This window comes from Protomyctophum parallelum, assembly GCF_964188405.1.
Source record: "Protomyctophum parallelum genome assembly, chromosome: 22".
Lineage (NCBI taxonomy): Eukaryota > Metazoa > Chordata > Actinopteri > Myctophiformes > Myctophidae > Protomyctophum > Protomyctophum parallelum.
This window is the reverse complement of record NC_139714.1, coordinates 27,346,439-27,358,938: the sequence shown is the minus strand read 5'-3', so window position 1 is coordinate 27,358,938 and position 12,500 is coordinate 27,346,439. Positions and strand designations below refer to the sequence as shown.

Below are 12,500 nucleotides of genomic sequence, written 5' to 3'. Positions count from 1 at the left end.
ATCCGCGCCGCGCGGCCCTTCAGCGCACGCAGTACCGCGGGCATCAGCTAGGGGAGGGGGCAGAGGTCAAACACAGGCGGGGTCAGACAATACCGAAAGCAGCGCATCGACTAGGGTGGGGGGGTTCAGAAAAACGCTGGTGGAAAAAAGTACTCAAATGTTCACTTAAAGATGGAGTGCCACAATTGTTGTATTTTTCCAGTTTTTCATGTGTATATGAGGTGACAGTACTTCATTAAACACCCTGGAGTCGTTTACCTTCTTGGCCTCCAGCATCTTGTTCTCAAAGATGTACGTGATGCAGTTCCTGACCACCTCCAACCGACGCGCGCTATTGGCCAGCACGTTGCCACGGTCAACCGCGTCTCCTATGGGAACAACACTGGTTAGATCCCATGCCCCGTGAGATTAACACTGGTTAGATCCTTAGAGTATATATATGAATAGAGACGGCACCAGAGTTCTCCTTCCATCCACTTGCATTAAGTTGCTCTAAAGCGCATGAGGCGATTTCACTCCTCTTTCCGGGTAGGAACAGAGTGCATTCTGGGATGGATTTGCCCCAAACACATGAACGCGCTGCCGTTGAACGCGCACGAACGCGCACGAACGTGCTGCCGTCGTGAACGTGCACAATGATAGTCAACGGACCAGCGCGTTCATGTGTTTGGGCCCACGCTGCAATACCAAATTCGGCCACTATGTCCATTTCGCCTCAGGGTGCCGTCTCTATTCATACTCTAAGGTTAGATAACATCCCCTGCAAGATCAACACTGGTTAGATCCCATCCCCTGTGAGATCAACACTGGTTAGATCCCATCCCAAAATTCAAAAATTCTCACCCAGTGGGGGTCCCGAGGGCACCATGCCCCTCCCCCCCCTCCTCCCCCCATCCGCACCCAGTGGGGGTCCCGAGGGCACCATGCCCCTCCCCTCCCCCCTCCTCCCCCCATCCTCACCCAGTGGGGGTCCCGAGGGCACCATGCCCCTCATCTCGGCCTTGACGACGGGCGGGGCGGTCCTCAGCTTGGCGGCAGCGTGGTCGATGAACAGCTCCACCGTGACGTTGTCCAGCGGGGGGAACACGGTCTGGTTCAGGGTCTGGACGCTGAGCTCTGACGGACGCTGGACCTTATGCATGGCCACGGCAGGATACGGGTTCTCCTGGAGACAGACAGACAGAAAGACAAATTAACATCCTGGACCTTATGCATGGCCACGGCAGGATACGGGTTCTCCTGGAGACAGACAGAAAGACAAATTAACATCCTGGACCTTATGCATGGCCACGGCAGGATACGGGTTCTCCTGGAGACAGACAGACAGAAAGACAAATTTACATCCTGGACCTTATGCATGGCCACGGCAGGATACGGGTTCTCCTGGAGACAGACAGACAGAAAGACAAATTAACATCCTGGGGACGGAGGGAGGAGGAATATTCTGAGTTTTTTTTTCAGTTCGCCTTTTGGCTACCGTATGCTACGCTCTGGGCTCACATTAGCTTACCGTTGACTTAGCTGTTAGCGTGGCAGAAAGAATGACTCGTCTCTCCTAATCCAGGGCGCTCTCCGTGGTTTTGAACTGATCGATATACTAGCGCTTCATTTCTGCTCCTCATCCGTCTCTCCCGCAAAATATGAACGCTTTGGATCATATATCGTATAAATTAAAATGCTAGCAACGTAAGCTAGCAATGTAAAGCAAACTTTTTTTAGCAGATTGTTTCCGGGTCGTGGGGTTCAGAGTAAAAGCGGCCATGTCTTTCCGGCACCCCAGAGCTCCTATTTTGAAGGAATCCCGGCAACGGTGTTCATAGATATTGGGAGACATACGTACGTTTTTGAAGAGCTGCTCTGCCAGCTCCTTGATGTGGTTCATCACTTTGTGTGGACACGCCTCCTCTTGACGGATACGCTCCACCTGATTGGCTATGAGCTGTGGACACAGTGTTAGAGTTATGATACGCTCCACCTGATTGGCTACTGTTAGACTGATGTAGGTCCATGGTTTACTGATGATCCTAGATGACTATTTCTATAATGTGATGTATCACCACGTGTTGTTATATTTCTATAATGTGATGTATCACCATGTGTTGTTCTATTTCTATAATGTGATGTATCACCATGTGTTGTTATATTTCTATAATGTGATGTATCACCATGTGTTGTTCTAAATATTTCTATAATGTGATGTATCACCATGTGTTGTTCTATATATTTCTATAATGTGATGTATCACCATGTGTTGTTCTATATATTTCTATAATGTGATGTATCACCATGTGTTGTTCTATATATTTCTATAATGTGATGTATCACCATGTGTTGTTCTATATATTTCTATAATGTGATGTATCACCATGTGTTGTTCTATTTCTATAATGTGATGTATCACCATGTGGTGTTCTATTTCTATAATGTGATGTATCACCATGTGTTGTTCTATTTCTATAATGTCATGTATCACCATGTGTTGTTCTATTTCTATAATGTGATGTATCACCAGGTGTTGTTCTATTTCTATAATGTGATGTATCACCATGTGTTGTTCTATTTCTATAATGTGATGTATCACCATGTGTTGTTATTGCTTATTGTAAATCGCTCTAGATTAAGAGCGTCTGATAAATGCCTAAATTGAAAAATGTAGACTACTTGACTAATAAAAATTCTTAATTAAAATATGGTGCATTTTTCATCCCAAAACGCAGTTTATAGTTTAAGGGACACAATAAAACAACGACCTCTGCATCCACGGGATGCACTACTGTACTACTGCGCTGTTTTTTATTCTAGTTTATTTTGATAGCTTTAGTTATAATAATAATTTCTTCTTCCATTTTCTACATGAATACAACCACATTATAACCATATAAAATGAAATGGGAGTTAAATGCTAACCTGACTCTGCCAGATGGGGGCGGTATTGGGTAACTATGTTCCCCAACACAGCAACCATCTGGGATCTCTCAGGGAGTTGAGCTAACAACGAACCGCTCCGTGGTTCGAACCAATCAGCGTGAGCTAAGGGCGGGATATGTGCGAAACCGGATGTGAAGCTATATAGACACATCAATATGATTGGTTGTGTTTGCACGCCCACACGGTGATAGACAGACGGTCCCATCCAATCATCTACCAAGTATCTTGAAAAAAAGGAACAGCCCCGTCATCGAATTTGCTTCCGAGATCCCAGATCCCAATAAGCTGTGAAACAAATTTGTGTAGCAAGCTTCTTGGATCTGGCAGCGTCAGGTTAGTCAAATGCTGCAATTTGTAAAAATATGAAAAAATATGACTCCTAACGTGGTTGAAGTGGGACTCATAAAATGTCCCTGGGACTCATCTTAAAGACCATCCCTGCATCCCGGGACTCATTACATTGAAAACCTATTTACATCACTATAAACATAATGCGAAGCAGTGGTATGTATCATGGCTGAAGTTACATACGTCATCAAACAGGTCAGTGGGTCGGTACGGAGGGCCTCTCTCCGACACAAAGCCGGCGAACGCCATTCCGTCCAGAACCTTCATCAGGAAGTCGTCCTCCGACAGAGCCCTCTGGCCCAGGAACGCACCCTGGAGAAAACACACACACACACACACACACACACACACACACACACACACAGGTTATAAACCTGACTCTGACAGAGCACACACGCTCGGGTCCGCCTGGTGTCGAGGGTGGTGTTGTACCTGATGGAACCTGATGACAGGTTCCAGGTGGAGGTTTGGGTGGATGTTTGGGTGGAGATTTGGGTGGAGATTTGGGTGTTTGGGTGGATGTTTGGGTGGAGGTTTGGGTGGAGGGTTGGGTGGAGGATTGGGTGGAGGTTTGGGTGGAGATTTGGGTGTTTGGGTGGAGGTTTGGGTGGCGGATTGGGTGGAGATTTGGGTGTTTGGGTGGTGTTTGGGTGGAGGTTTGGGTGGTGATTGGGTGGAGGTTTGGGTGGTGTTTGGGTGGAGGTTTGGGTGGAGGTTTGGGTGGAGGGTTGGGTGGAGGTTTGGGTGGAGGTTTGGGTGGAGGGTTGGGTGGAGGGTTGGGTGGAGGTTTGGGTGGAGGTTTGGGTGCAGGTTTGGGTGGAGATTTGGGTGTTTGGGTGGTGTTTGGGTGGAGGTTTGGGTGGTGATTGGGTGGAGGTTTGGGTGGTGTTTGGGTGGAGGTTTGGGTGGTGATTGGGTGGAGGTTTGGGTGGTGTTTGGGTGGAGGTTTGGGTGGAGGTTTGGGTGGAGGGTTGGGTGGAGGTTTGGGTGGAGGGTTGGGTGGAGGTTTGGGTGGAGGGTTGGGTGGAGGGTTGGGTGGAGGGTTGGGTGGAGGGTTGGGTGGAGGGTTGGGTGGAGGTTTGGGTGCAGGTTTGGGTGGTGATTGGGTGGAGGTTTGGGTGGTGATTGGGTGGAGGTTTGGGTGGTGATTGGGTGGAGGTTTGGGTGGTGTTTGGGTGGCGGTTTGGGGGGATGTTTGGGTGGTGTTTGGGTGGAGGTTTGGGTGGTGATTGGGTGAATGTTTGGGTGGAGGTTTGGGGGGATGTTTGGGTGGATGTTTGGGTGGAGGTTTGGGTGGTGATTGGGTGTTGTTTGGGTGGAGGTTTGGGGGGATGTTTGGGTGGAGGTACCTTATGGAACCTGATGACAGGCTCCGGGTGGATGCGGATGATGTGTAAACACCAGCGGTATCCGTGGAACAGCCGAGCGAACAGCCACAGGAATACTCCACGGATCTCCTTATCCTGAAACACAACACAGTGAGAGGATGTATTAGTAGTAGTAGTAGTAGTAAACAACCACACACACACAAGCTGCGTTCGCTTCCCGCGTTTGCGCGTCTTACTTGTAGTAGTATCCTACAACACAGTGAGAGAAGGTATTAATTACACTGAATAGAAATAAATAAATAAGGAGAATCTCATCATTGGCACAGATGGGTAAAACACCAACCTACAAGATCTCTCGGTTTAAGCATAGAATGAGTTAAAAGTACTTTAGTTTGACTGGTGATGTGAATGACTTAAAAGTACTTTAGTTTTGCTCACCTGGATCTTGAGCGACGAGGGTTGCGTCGACGACGGAGGGAAGGCATGGTCGGCGATTTCTAACTCTGGATCCAACACCTGGACAACAAGACAATACCATCAGTCACATGGTCTAACACCTGGACAACAAGACAATACCATCAGTCACATGGTCTAACACCTGGACAACAAGACAATACCATCAGTCACATGGTCTAACACCTGGACAACAAGACAATACCATCAGTCACATGGTCTAACACCTGGACAACAAGACACAACCGTCACATTGTTTAAAACAACAACAGGTATAGCGTCGTTGGTCTGTCACACTAACCCATCAGACAGTGCGTGCGGACTCGGCCCCCCCGAAAACACAAAACTATACGACATATTCATTAGCTCTACAGGAGGCTGAAAGGCTGTGTGTGTGTGTGTGTGTGTGTGTGTGTGTGTGTGTGTGTACCATAGACAGCATGGTCTGGGTCTGGGTCAGCATGGGGTCAGGAAGAAGAGAGATGTGGACACACTCTGGGATGGTCACTGTCCCTCCGTCCAGGTCAGCGATGATCACGTCCAACTGAGGAGGCACACACACACACACACACACACACACACACACACACACACACACACACACACACACACACACACAAACACACACACACACACACAGTCTCACACACACAATCACACACACACCATTAAGTACACTTTCCACCAATGGTACATGTGGTGACTGTGACATTATGAACACATGGTCAACCAAGCCGTGTAACTGTTCCACCCACCCACCACTTCCTGTGTCTAGAGTGATAAGAATAATAATAACGTAAGTACAGTATAGGTAAGTCAGAGAGGCTCATTGTCGGTATCGGTATTAATTTGTAGATTGTAAATCAGCCACAGGGTGCAGGAGTCTAGCGTACATCTAGTGTGCGGCTGAGCATAGACATGGCAACACCCCGCCTGCCTCTGATGATGATAATAATAATAATAATATTGACACCCACCAGCTCCTGTGTCTCGTTGCGGAAGAAGGAGTTGACTCCGATGATGAAGGGGGTGGGGGTGCTGAGGACCTCCAGGAGCTTCCCCGGGAGGATGGGGACGTAGGTGAAGCTGATAGGAGACACAGAGTTAGGATGGTAGGGGGACATAGGTGAAGCTGAAAGGAGACACAGAGTTAGGATGGTAGGGGGACATAGGTGAAGCTGATAGGAGACACAGAGTTAGGATGGTAGGGGGACGTAGGTGAAGCTGATAGGAGACACAGAGTTAGGATGGTAGGGGGACATAGGTGAAGCTGAAAGGAGACACAGAGTTAGGATGGTAGGGGGACATAGGTGAAGCTGATAGGAGACACAGAGTTAGGATGGTAGGGGGACGTAGGTGAAGCTGATAGGAGACACAGAGTTAGGATGGTAGGGGGACATAGGTGAAGCTGATAGGAGACACAGAGTTAGGATGGTAGGGGGACATAGGTGAAGCTGATAGGAGACACAGAGTTAGGATGGTAGGGGGACATAGGTGAAGCTGATAGGAGACACAGAGTTAGGATGGTAGGGGGACATAGGTGAAGCTGATAGGAGACACAGAGTTAGGATGGTAGGGGGACATAGGTGAAGCTGATAGGAGACACAGAGTTAGGATGGTAGGGGGACATAGGTGAAGCTGATAGGAGACACAAAGTTAGGATGGTAGGGGGACGTAGGTGAAGCTGATAGGAGACACAGAGTTAGGATGGTAGGGGGACATAGGTGAAGCTGATAGGAGACACAAAGTTAGGATGGTAGGGGGACATAGGTGAAGCTGATAGGAGACACAGAGTTAGGATGGTGAAACTGAGAGGTGAGGTCGTTTCATTAAAGGAGAATTCCATGCTAGAGGTCCAGGGGTTATTTTGTGCAAAAGCGCATTATTGGCTATTTCCGCTAAGATAAGCCCTCAATTAAAATAATTGAATTGAATTGAATGTAGGGTTATTTCCATCACTCAAAAATATTTTTTTTGTCCTCTCTTCATAATGTAAATAGTATCCCAAGTGGCACACTTTACTACTTATTTCAATGGAAATAAGCCCATTTGGTGTTAGCATTATGTTATGCTTTAGCTATTGAAAAATAGCAGATCTACAAGCTCATAGCGCGCCACCGAGTGGCGCACTACGAGCTTGTAGGTCTGCTATTTTTGAAAAATCGAAGAACGACTGACATAGAAACATAGTTTTTTCAGAAAACTGTCAGGATGTAGAAGACATTTTTAGAATCTGATCTCAGGTCAGAATGGGATAATAATAATAATAATATTGACACCCACCAGCTCGCATTATTGGCTATTTCCGCTAAGATAAGCCCTCAATTAAAATAATTGAATTGAATTGAATGTAGGGTTATTTCCATCACTCAATTTTTTTTTTGTCCTCTCTTCATAATGTAAATAGTATCTTAAGTGGCACACTTTACTACTTATTTCAATGAAAATAAGAAAATTAGCTCTTTGGTGGGGACGTAACAACTACAAATAAAGTTAAGAAAGCCTTCTAGCATGGAATTCTCCTTTTAAATAGATACACCCCCCCCCCACCTGTAGGTTAGAGGGAACAAGATGGCCGCCAGCCCCCTGCAGGCCTCCGTTAGACGCTGGTAGCTGCTGGACAGGAAGAGGATCTTGTGCTCTGTCAGAGCAGCACAGAACAGGTAGAGAACGTTGATGATACCTGGGAGAGAGACATAGGGAATGAATGGGAGAGAGAGAGAGAGAGACAGCGCTGTTACAGAACAACAGAACAGGTACAGAGTGCCGCACTACGAGCTTGTAGATCAGCTATTTTTGAAAATGTTTGAGAACCACTGACATAGAAACATGCGGTTTTTCAGAAGACTGTCAGGATTTATAAGACATTTGTAGAATCGTCCTCAGGTCTAAATTAATTTAAAAAATAGCGTGAATAGCTGTGAACCCGGCCTTGCGATTGGACGACGGCCCGTGATCCCCGGCCTGTGATTGGAGGTTTGATTTGATTTGATTTGATTTATTTGATATATTCATGATACAATTCATAGAAGAGCAGTAAAGAATTATCAGGATTGCACAAAAAGTCAGAGGACTTAATTCCATTGTGATCCAAATAAATAAATATTTACAGCATATGATAAGGAGAACATGTGTACTAACATTACAATACAATACAATACAATACAATACAATGTTAACCCTTTTACTGCTGCCATTTATTGAGAAATTAGGACCTAATTCATGCCAGCATTTTTTTAATTTGAGCTCTTATTTTGAAAAGCCACATTTTGCCTCAACCGGAAGTGAGCTTATCCCTGCCAGCTTTACGTTGCCAAGACAACCTTTGTTTACATTATCGAATCATGCCGGTACATTTTAGCACTCCACAACGTCGGCTCGTGCCGTCAAAGAAACGCTGTTTTGACCAAAAATGCCATCTGGGACAAGGAATAGGAGATACAGGCGATTGAAAGAAACGGATAGAATGGATTCTTATGGCGACGGTGAATTAATATGAACGATCCAGTGCAGTGCTAACAACATTGCTAGCTAACCGGCTAACGTGAGTAGCATTATGGCTTGATCAATCATAAGCACTATAAAAGAGCAATTGCCGAAGGGCTTCGGCAATGGCAGCAAGCGTTAATATCAAATTAATGCTTCAATTGCCGAAGGGCTTCGGCAATGGCAGGAAGACGGTTAACAATACTAACATTTACAACCGGCCATCATAGATCAATAAAAAAAGACAATAAATAGATATAAATAGATAAATACAGCACTATACTAACTTGCCCATCAGCCACTTTTTCAACATATTTTAAAAAATGGACGTACCGAGCTGTCTGAAGAGCTGCGCCACGCTGCTGCCACTGACGGGGAGGGAGGAGTTAACGGGCGTCTGGATCACCTGTCGATCGCCCGCCCCTAACGTTATGGTTCTCTATGGAGGGGGAGAGAGAGAGAGACACACACAGAGACAGAGACAGAGGAAAAACAAGGTGTGAATGAATGGCCAGACATTTCAGTCTTATCAGCTCATCTCCATCACAGCTTTACATTGTCCAGGGAGGAGGGAGGAGGGGGGGGAGCGGGGAGGGGGGGAGGGGGGGGTGTCCAGAAGCTTAGCAGGAAAATGATCATTAGAACACAATGAGTGACAACAAGCCATTCCAGCTGATCTGGAAGTTGAAGTTGAATCTGATCGACATTGAGGGGGCAGAAAACAGCCTGATGGTCACGTGGCTCATGTACTGGCACAGTGAGCCCATATAGACTCCAATGCATTCGGTAAACTTTCCGGCTGTCCCCATTTGAAGCCTTCAAACAGGGACGAACATGTAGAAGAGCATGCTGGCCCCGTGAAGTGAACGGAGTTGTCGTAACTCTGTCTTTACTCTATTGGTTTGTTTTACACTGCGAACAATAAGGAATCAGGGGAGAAACGGTTTGCGTTCTGTGTGGTTGAGTTATGAGTGTGTCTTAGAACACAGAGGAGCAACGTGACCATGAGGCAGAATCATGTTGGTTTAGCAGAGACAACATTCACAGCATGTGTGCAGTCAGTGTCCACCCCCAAGTCCACCCCCAAGTCCACCCCTAGGAGGGCATAAAGTCCACCCCCAAGTCCACCCCTAGGAGGGCATAAAGTCCACCCCCAAGTCCACCCCTAGGAGGGCCAGTGTCCACCCCCAAGTCCACTTGATTTCAAGCACTTTCAAGCATGGAGCATGGCGGCCGCATTTTGGGCATTTGAAAAACATTTTTTTTATAAATATAATGGCTTAAATGACAAATCTACAAGCTCACGTGTCGCAATGCAATGCGTTGTGAGCTTGTAGATCGGCAATTTTTGAAAAATCGCGACAATGTAAGCACAAATCTTTGAATATATATTCTATCAGAGCAAAAGTTCTTAACTCAAATCTTTGCATCTGGGGGGAATATTGCAAGTCACTTTAGTGTTCCAGGAGGGGAAAGGAACTGGTCGGAATTCCACGCGCTACGTCCAACCGGGGAAACTCCCCCCCCCCCCCCCCCCCTGTCAGGTGAAAAGAAGCATCTTGAACTCCTCATGCATAGAAGGAAGCTAGGTTGGCAGAGGAAGTGTATAGCGTGTAGTGTATAGGATTACATTAGATAATTGACACTGCAGAGTGAATTAAAAAAAGGGTTGCAAAATCGTGGGATAAAAACCATATAGTGCTCCAGCTTAAAAAGTGCTTCAAATACACCCAGTGACGTGTAAGAGGAGATCATGGTGTTGACAGCGATGTGTAAAAGGAGATCATGGTGTTGACAGCGATGTGTAAGAGGAGATCATGGTGTTGACAGGGATGTGTAAGAGGAGATCATGGTGTTGACAGCGATGTGTAAAAGGAGATCGTGGTGTTGACAGCGATGTGTAAAAGGAGATCATGGTGTTGACAGCGATGTGTAAAAGGAGATCGTGGTGTTGACAGCGATGTGTAAAAGGAGATCATGGTGTTGACAGCGATGTGTAAAAGGAGATCGTGGTGTTGACAGAACAGCAGCAGCCACGGGTGACTTAATTGTTACAGGATCGATATACGGCGCGATTATATCCTCCTCGTAGGGTTGTGATTTGACATCGTCGTCGACACACTGGGCACGACATCATCGTTGGTTCTGGAAATGCGACGAGGCAAAAAGCTCATCTCACATTTCATCAGTCTGTCCGTCCGAGCCCATTCAGACCTGAGGACGACATCTGTGTCACCGTATAGCTTTTAACACCTTTAACTCATCCTGAACGGGAACCCATTTTGGTGTTAGCATCATGTTACGCTTTAGCATCATGTTACGCTTTAGCTATTGAAAAATAGCAGATCTACAAGCTCAAAGCGCGCCACCGAGTGGCGCGCTACGAGCTTGTAGGTCTGCTATTTTTGAAAAATCGAAGAACGACTGACATTTTTAGAATCTGATCTCAGGTCAGAATGGGTTAATCAGACCAGTGTGTGTCCAGTGGAAACCTCGTATGAATCTGATCTCAGGTCAGAATGGGTTAACCATTATTTATACATCTGTGTCACCTTATAGCGTTTTACCTCTTTATCCATTATTTTATACTTTAGCTGTTGAAAAATAGCAGATCTACAAGCTCTCAGTGCCGCGCTACGAGCTTGTAGATCTGCTTTTTTTTATCTCAAAAACATGGCACAAATCTTGGAATATAATTATATGCTTTCAATTCACAGCGAACGTTTTTAACTCAAAATCTTTGCTTCTGGGGCGTTCCCTGGAACTAAACATTTTAAGATGGGGGTCTGCGGCCAATTAAATACCATTCTGGGGGTCGTTGACATGGAATAGTTTGAGAGCCGCTGACAGAGAAACATTTTCAGTAAACCGTCAGGGTTTAGAAGACGTTCAGTAGAATATGGTGTCAGGTCTAAATGTGCTCAGCGGAACAGACCATCGCTAACCCTCGCCTTTGAGAATCCGAGCCGCTGTCATTAATATATTTATTAATAGCGAAACGGCCGCCATGTGAATGAATTATTCATGCATTGATCCCGTATCAAAGCATTTTGATTATCCACGAGATCCCAAGAGAGCTCTGCATTGATTGGCCGAGGCAGCTGGGAGGAGGAGAAAGCAGAGAGCAAATCAGGGAAGGAAACTTGGGTGGGAGCGCCAAGAGCGGATTGGTGGAGAGGTGAGGGGAGGAGGGGGAGGGGGGCGGAGTCAGGCTGGCGTACCAAACTCTCCTCTTTCACCTCCTGGCCCGGCTACAAGAGCGCACACACACACCGCAGGAGAACACACACACACACACACACACACACACAGACGTACAAACGCACTCACACACACACACACACACACCGCAGGAGAACACACACACACACACACACACGTACACACACACACACACACACACACACAAACACACACACACACACACACACACACACACACACACACAAACACACAGGTTAGAAAGAACACAGAGGCACAAATACAGATACACAAACTTGACACAACAAGCCGACAGTGATACATATGTTAGCATCATGCTAACATACGTTAGCATCATGCTAACACACGTTAGCATGATGCTAACATACACTAACACACGTTAGCATGATGACAAAACTAAAAACAACCCAACAAGGAAAACAAACGTCATCGGCTGTGGCCTCAGGACACAGCATGAGGAATGAGATATTAACATTTAAAAAGACATTCAGATGGCATAACAGCATGAGGAATGAGATATTAACATTTAAAAAGACATTCAGATGACATAACAGCATGAGGAATGAGATATTAAAAGTATAAAATTACATTCAAATGACATAACAGCGGAATGAGATATGAGAATGGCTCAGTGTGGAATTATTAATTTAACTCTGAATATCAAGTGGAATTATTTGACTCTGAATATCAAGTGGAATTATTTGACTCTGAATATCAAGTGGAATTTGCCGATAT

The 12,500-nt window shown here is 46.1% G+C and overlaps 1 protein-coding gene across 3 annotated transcripts in view; it reads right to left on the bottom strand.

Annotated features, from left to right (window-relative positions):
• sbf1 (SET binding factor 1) overlaps nt 1-12,500 on the bottom strand; it is an 88,067-nt gene that overhangs the window by 34,453 nt on the left and 41,114 nt on the right. For 2 of the 3 annotated variants that reach the window (XM_083757546.1, XM_083757547.1), the window contains 12 exons: nt 11,765-11,794; nt 8,877-8,982; nt 7,608-7,740; nt 6,035-6,143; nt 5,488-5,601; nt 5,043-5,120; nt 4,626-4,739; nt 3,460-3,588; nt 1,841-1,939; nt 961-1,165; nt 259-368; nt 1-47 (listed from right to left, as the gene is read on the bottom strand). The exon at nt 1-47 is cut by the window's left edge and continues 103 nt beyond it. In XM_083757546.1, coding sequence (XP_083613672.1) covers nt 1-47; nt 259-368; nt 961-1,165; nt 1,841-1,939; nt 3,460-3,588; nt 4,626-4,739; nt 5,043-5,120; nt 5,488-5,601; nt 6,035-6,143; nt 7,608-7,740; nt 8,877-8,982; nt 11,765-11,794 — 1,274 coding nt within the window. The remainder of the gene's footprint in view (nt 48-258; nt 369-960; nt 1,166-1,840; nt 1,940-3,459; nt 3,589-4,625; nt 4,740-5,042; nt 5,121-5,487; nt 5,602-6,034; nt 6,144-7,607; nt 7,741-8,876; nt 8,983-11,764; nt 11,795-12,500) is intronic. The other variant, XM_083757548.1, reaches the window with a different exon arrangement.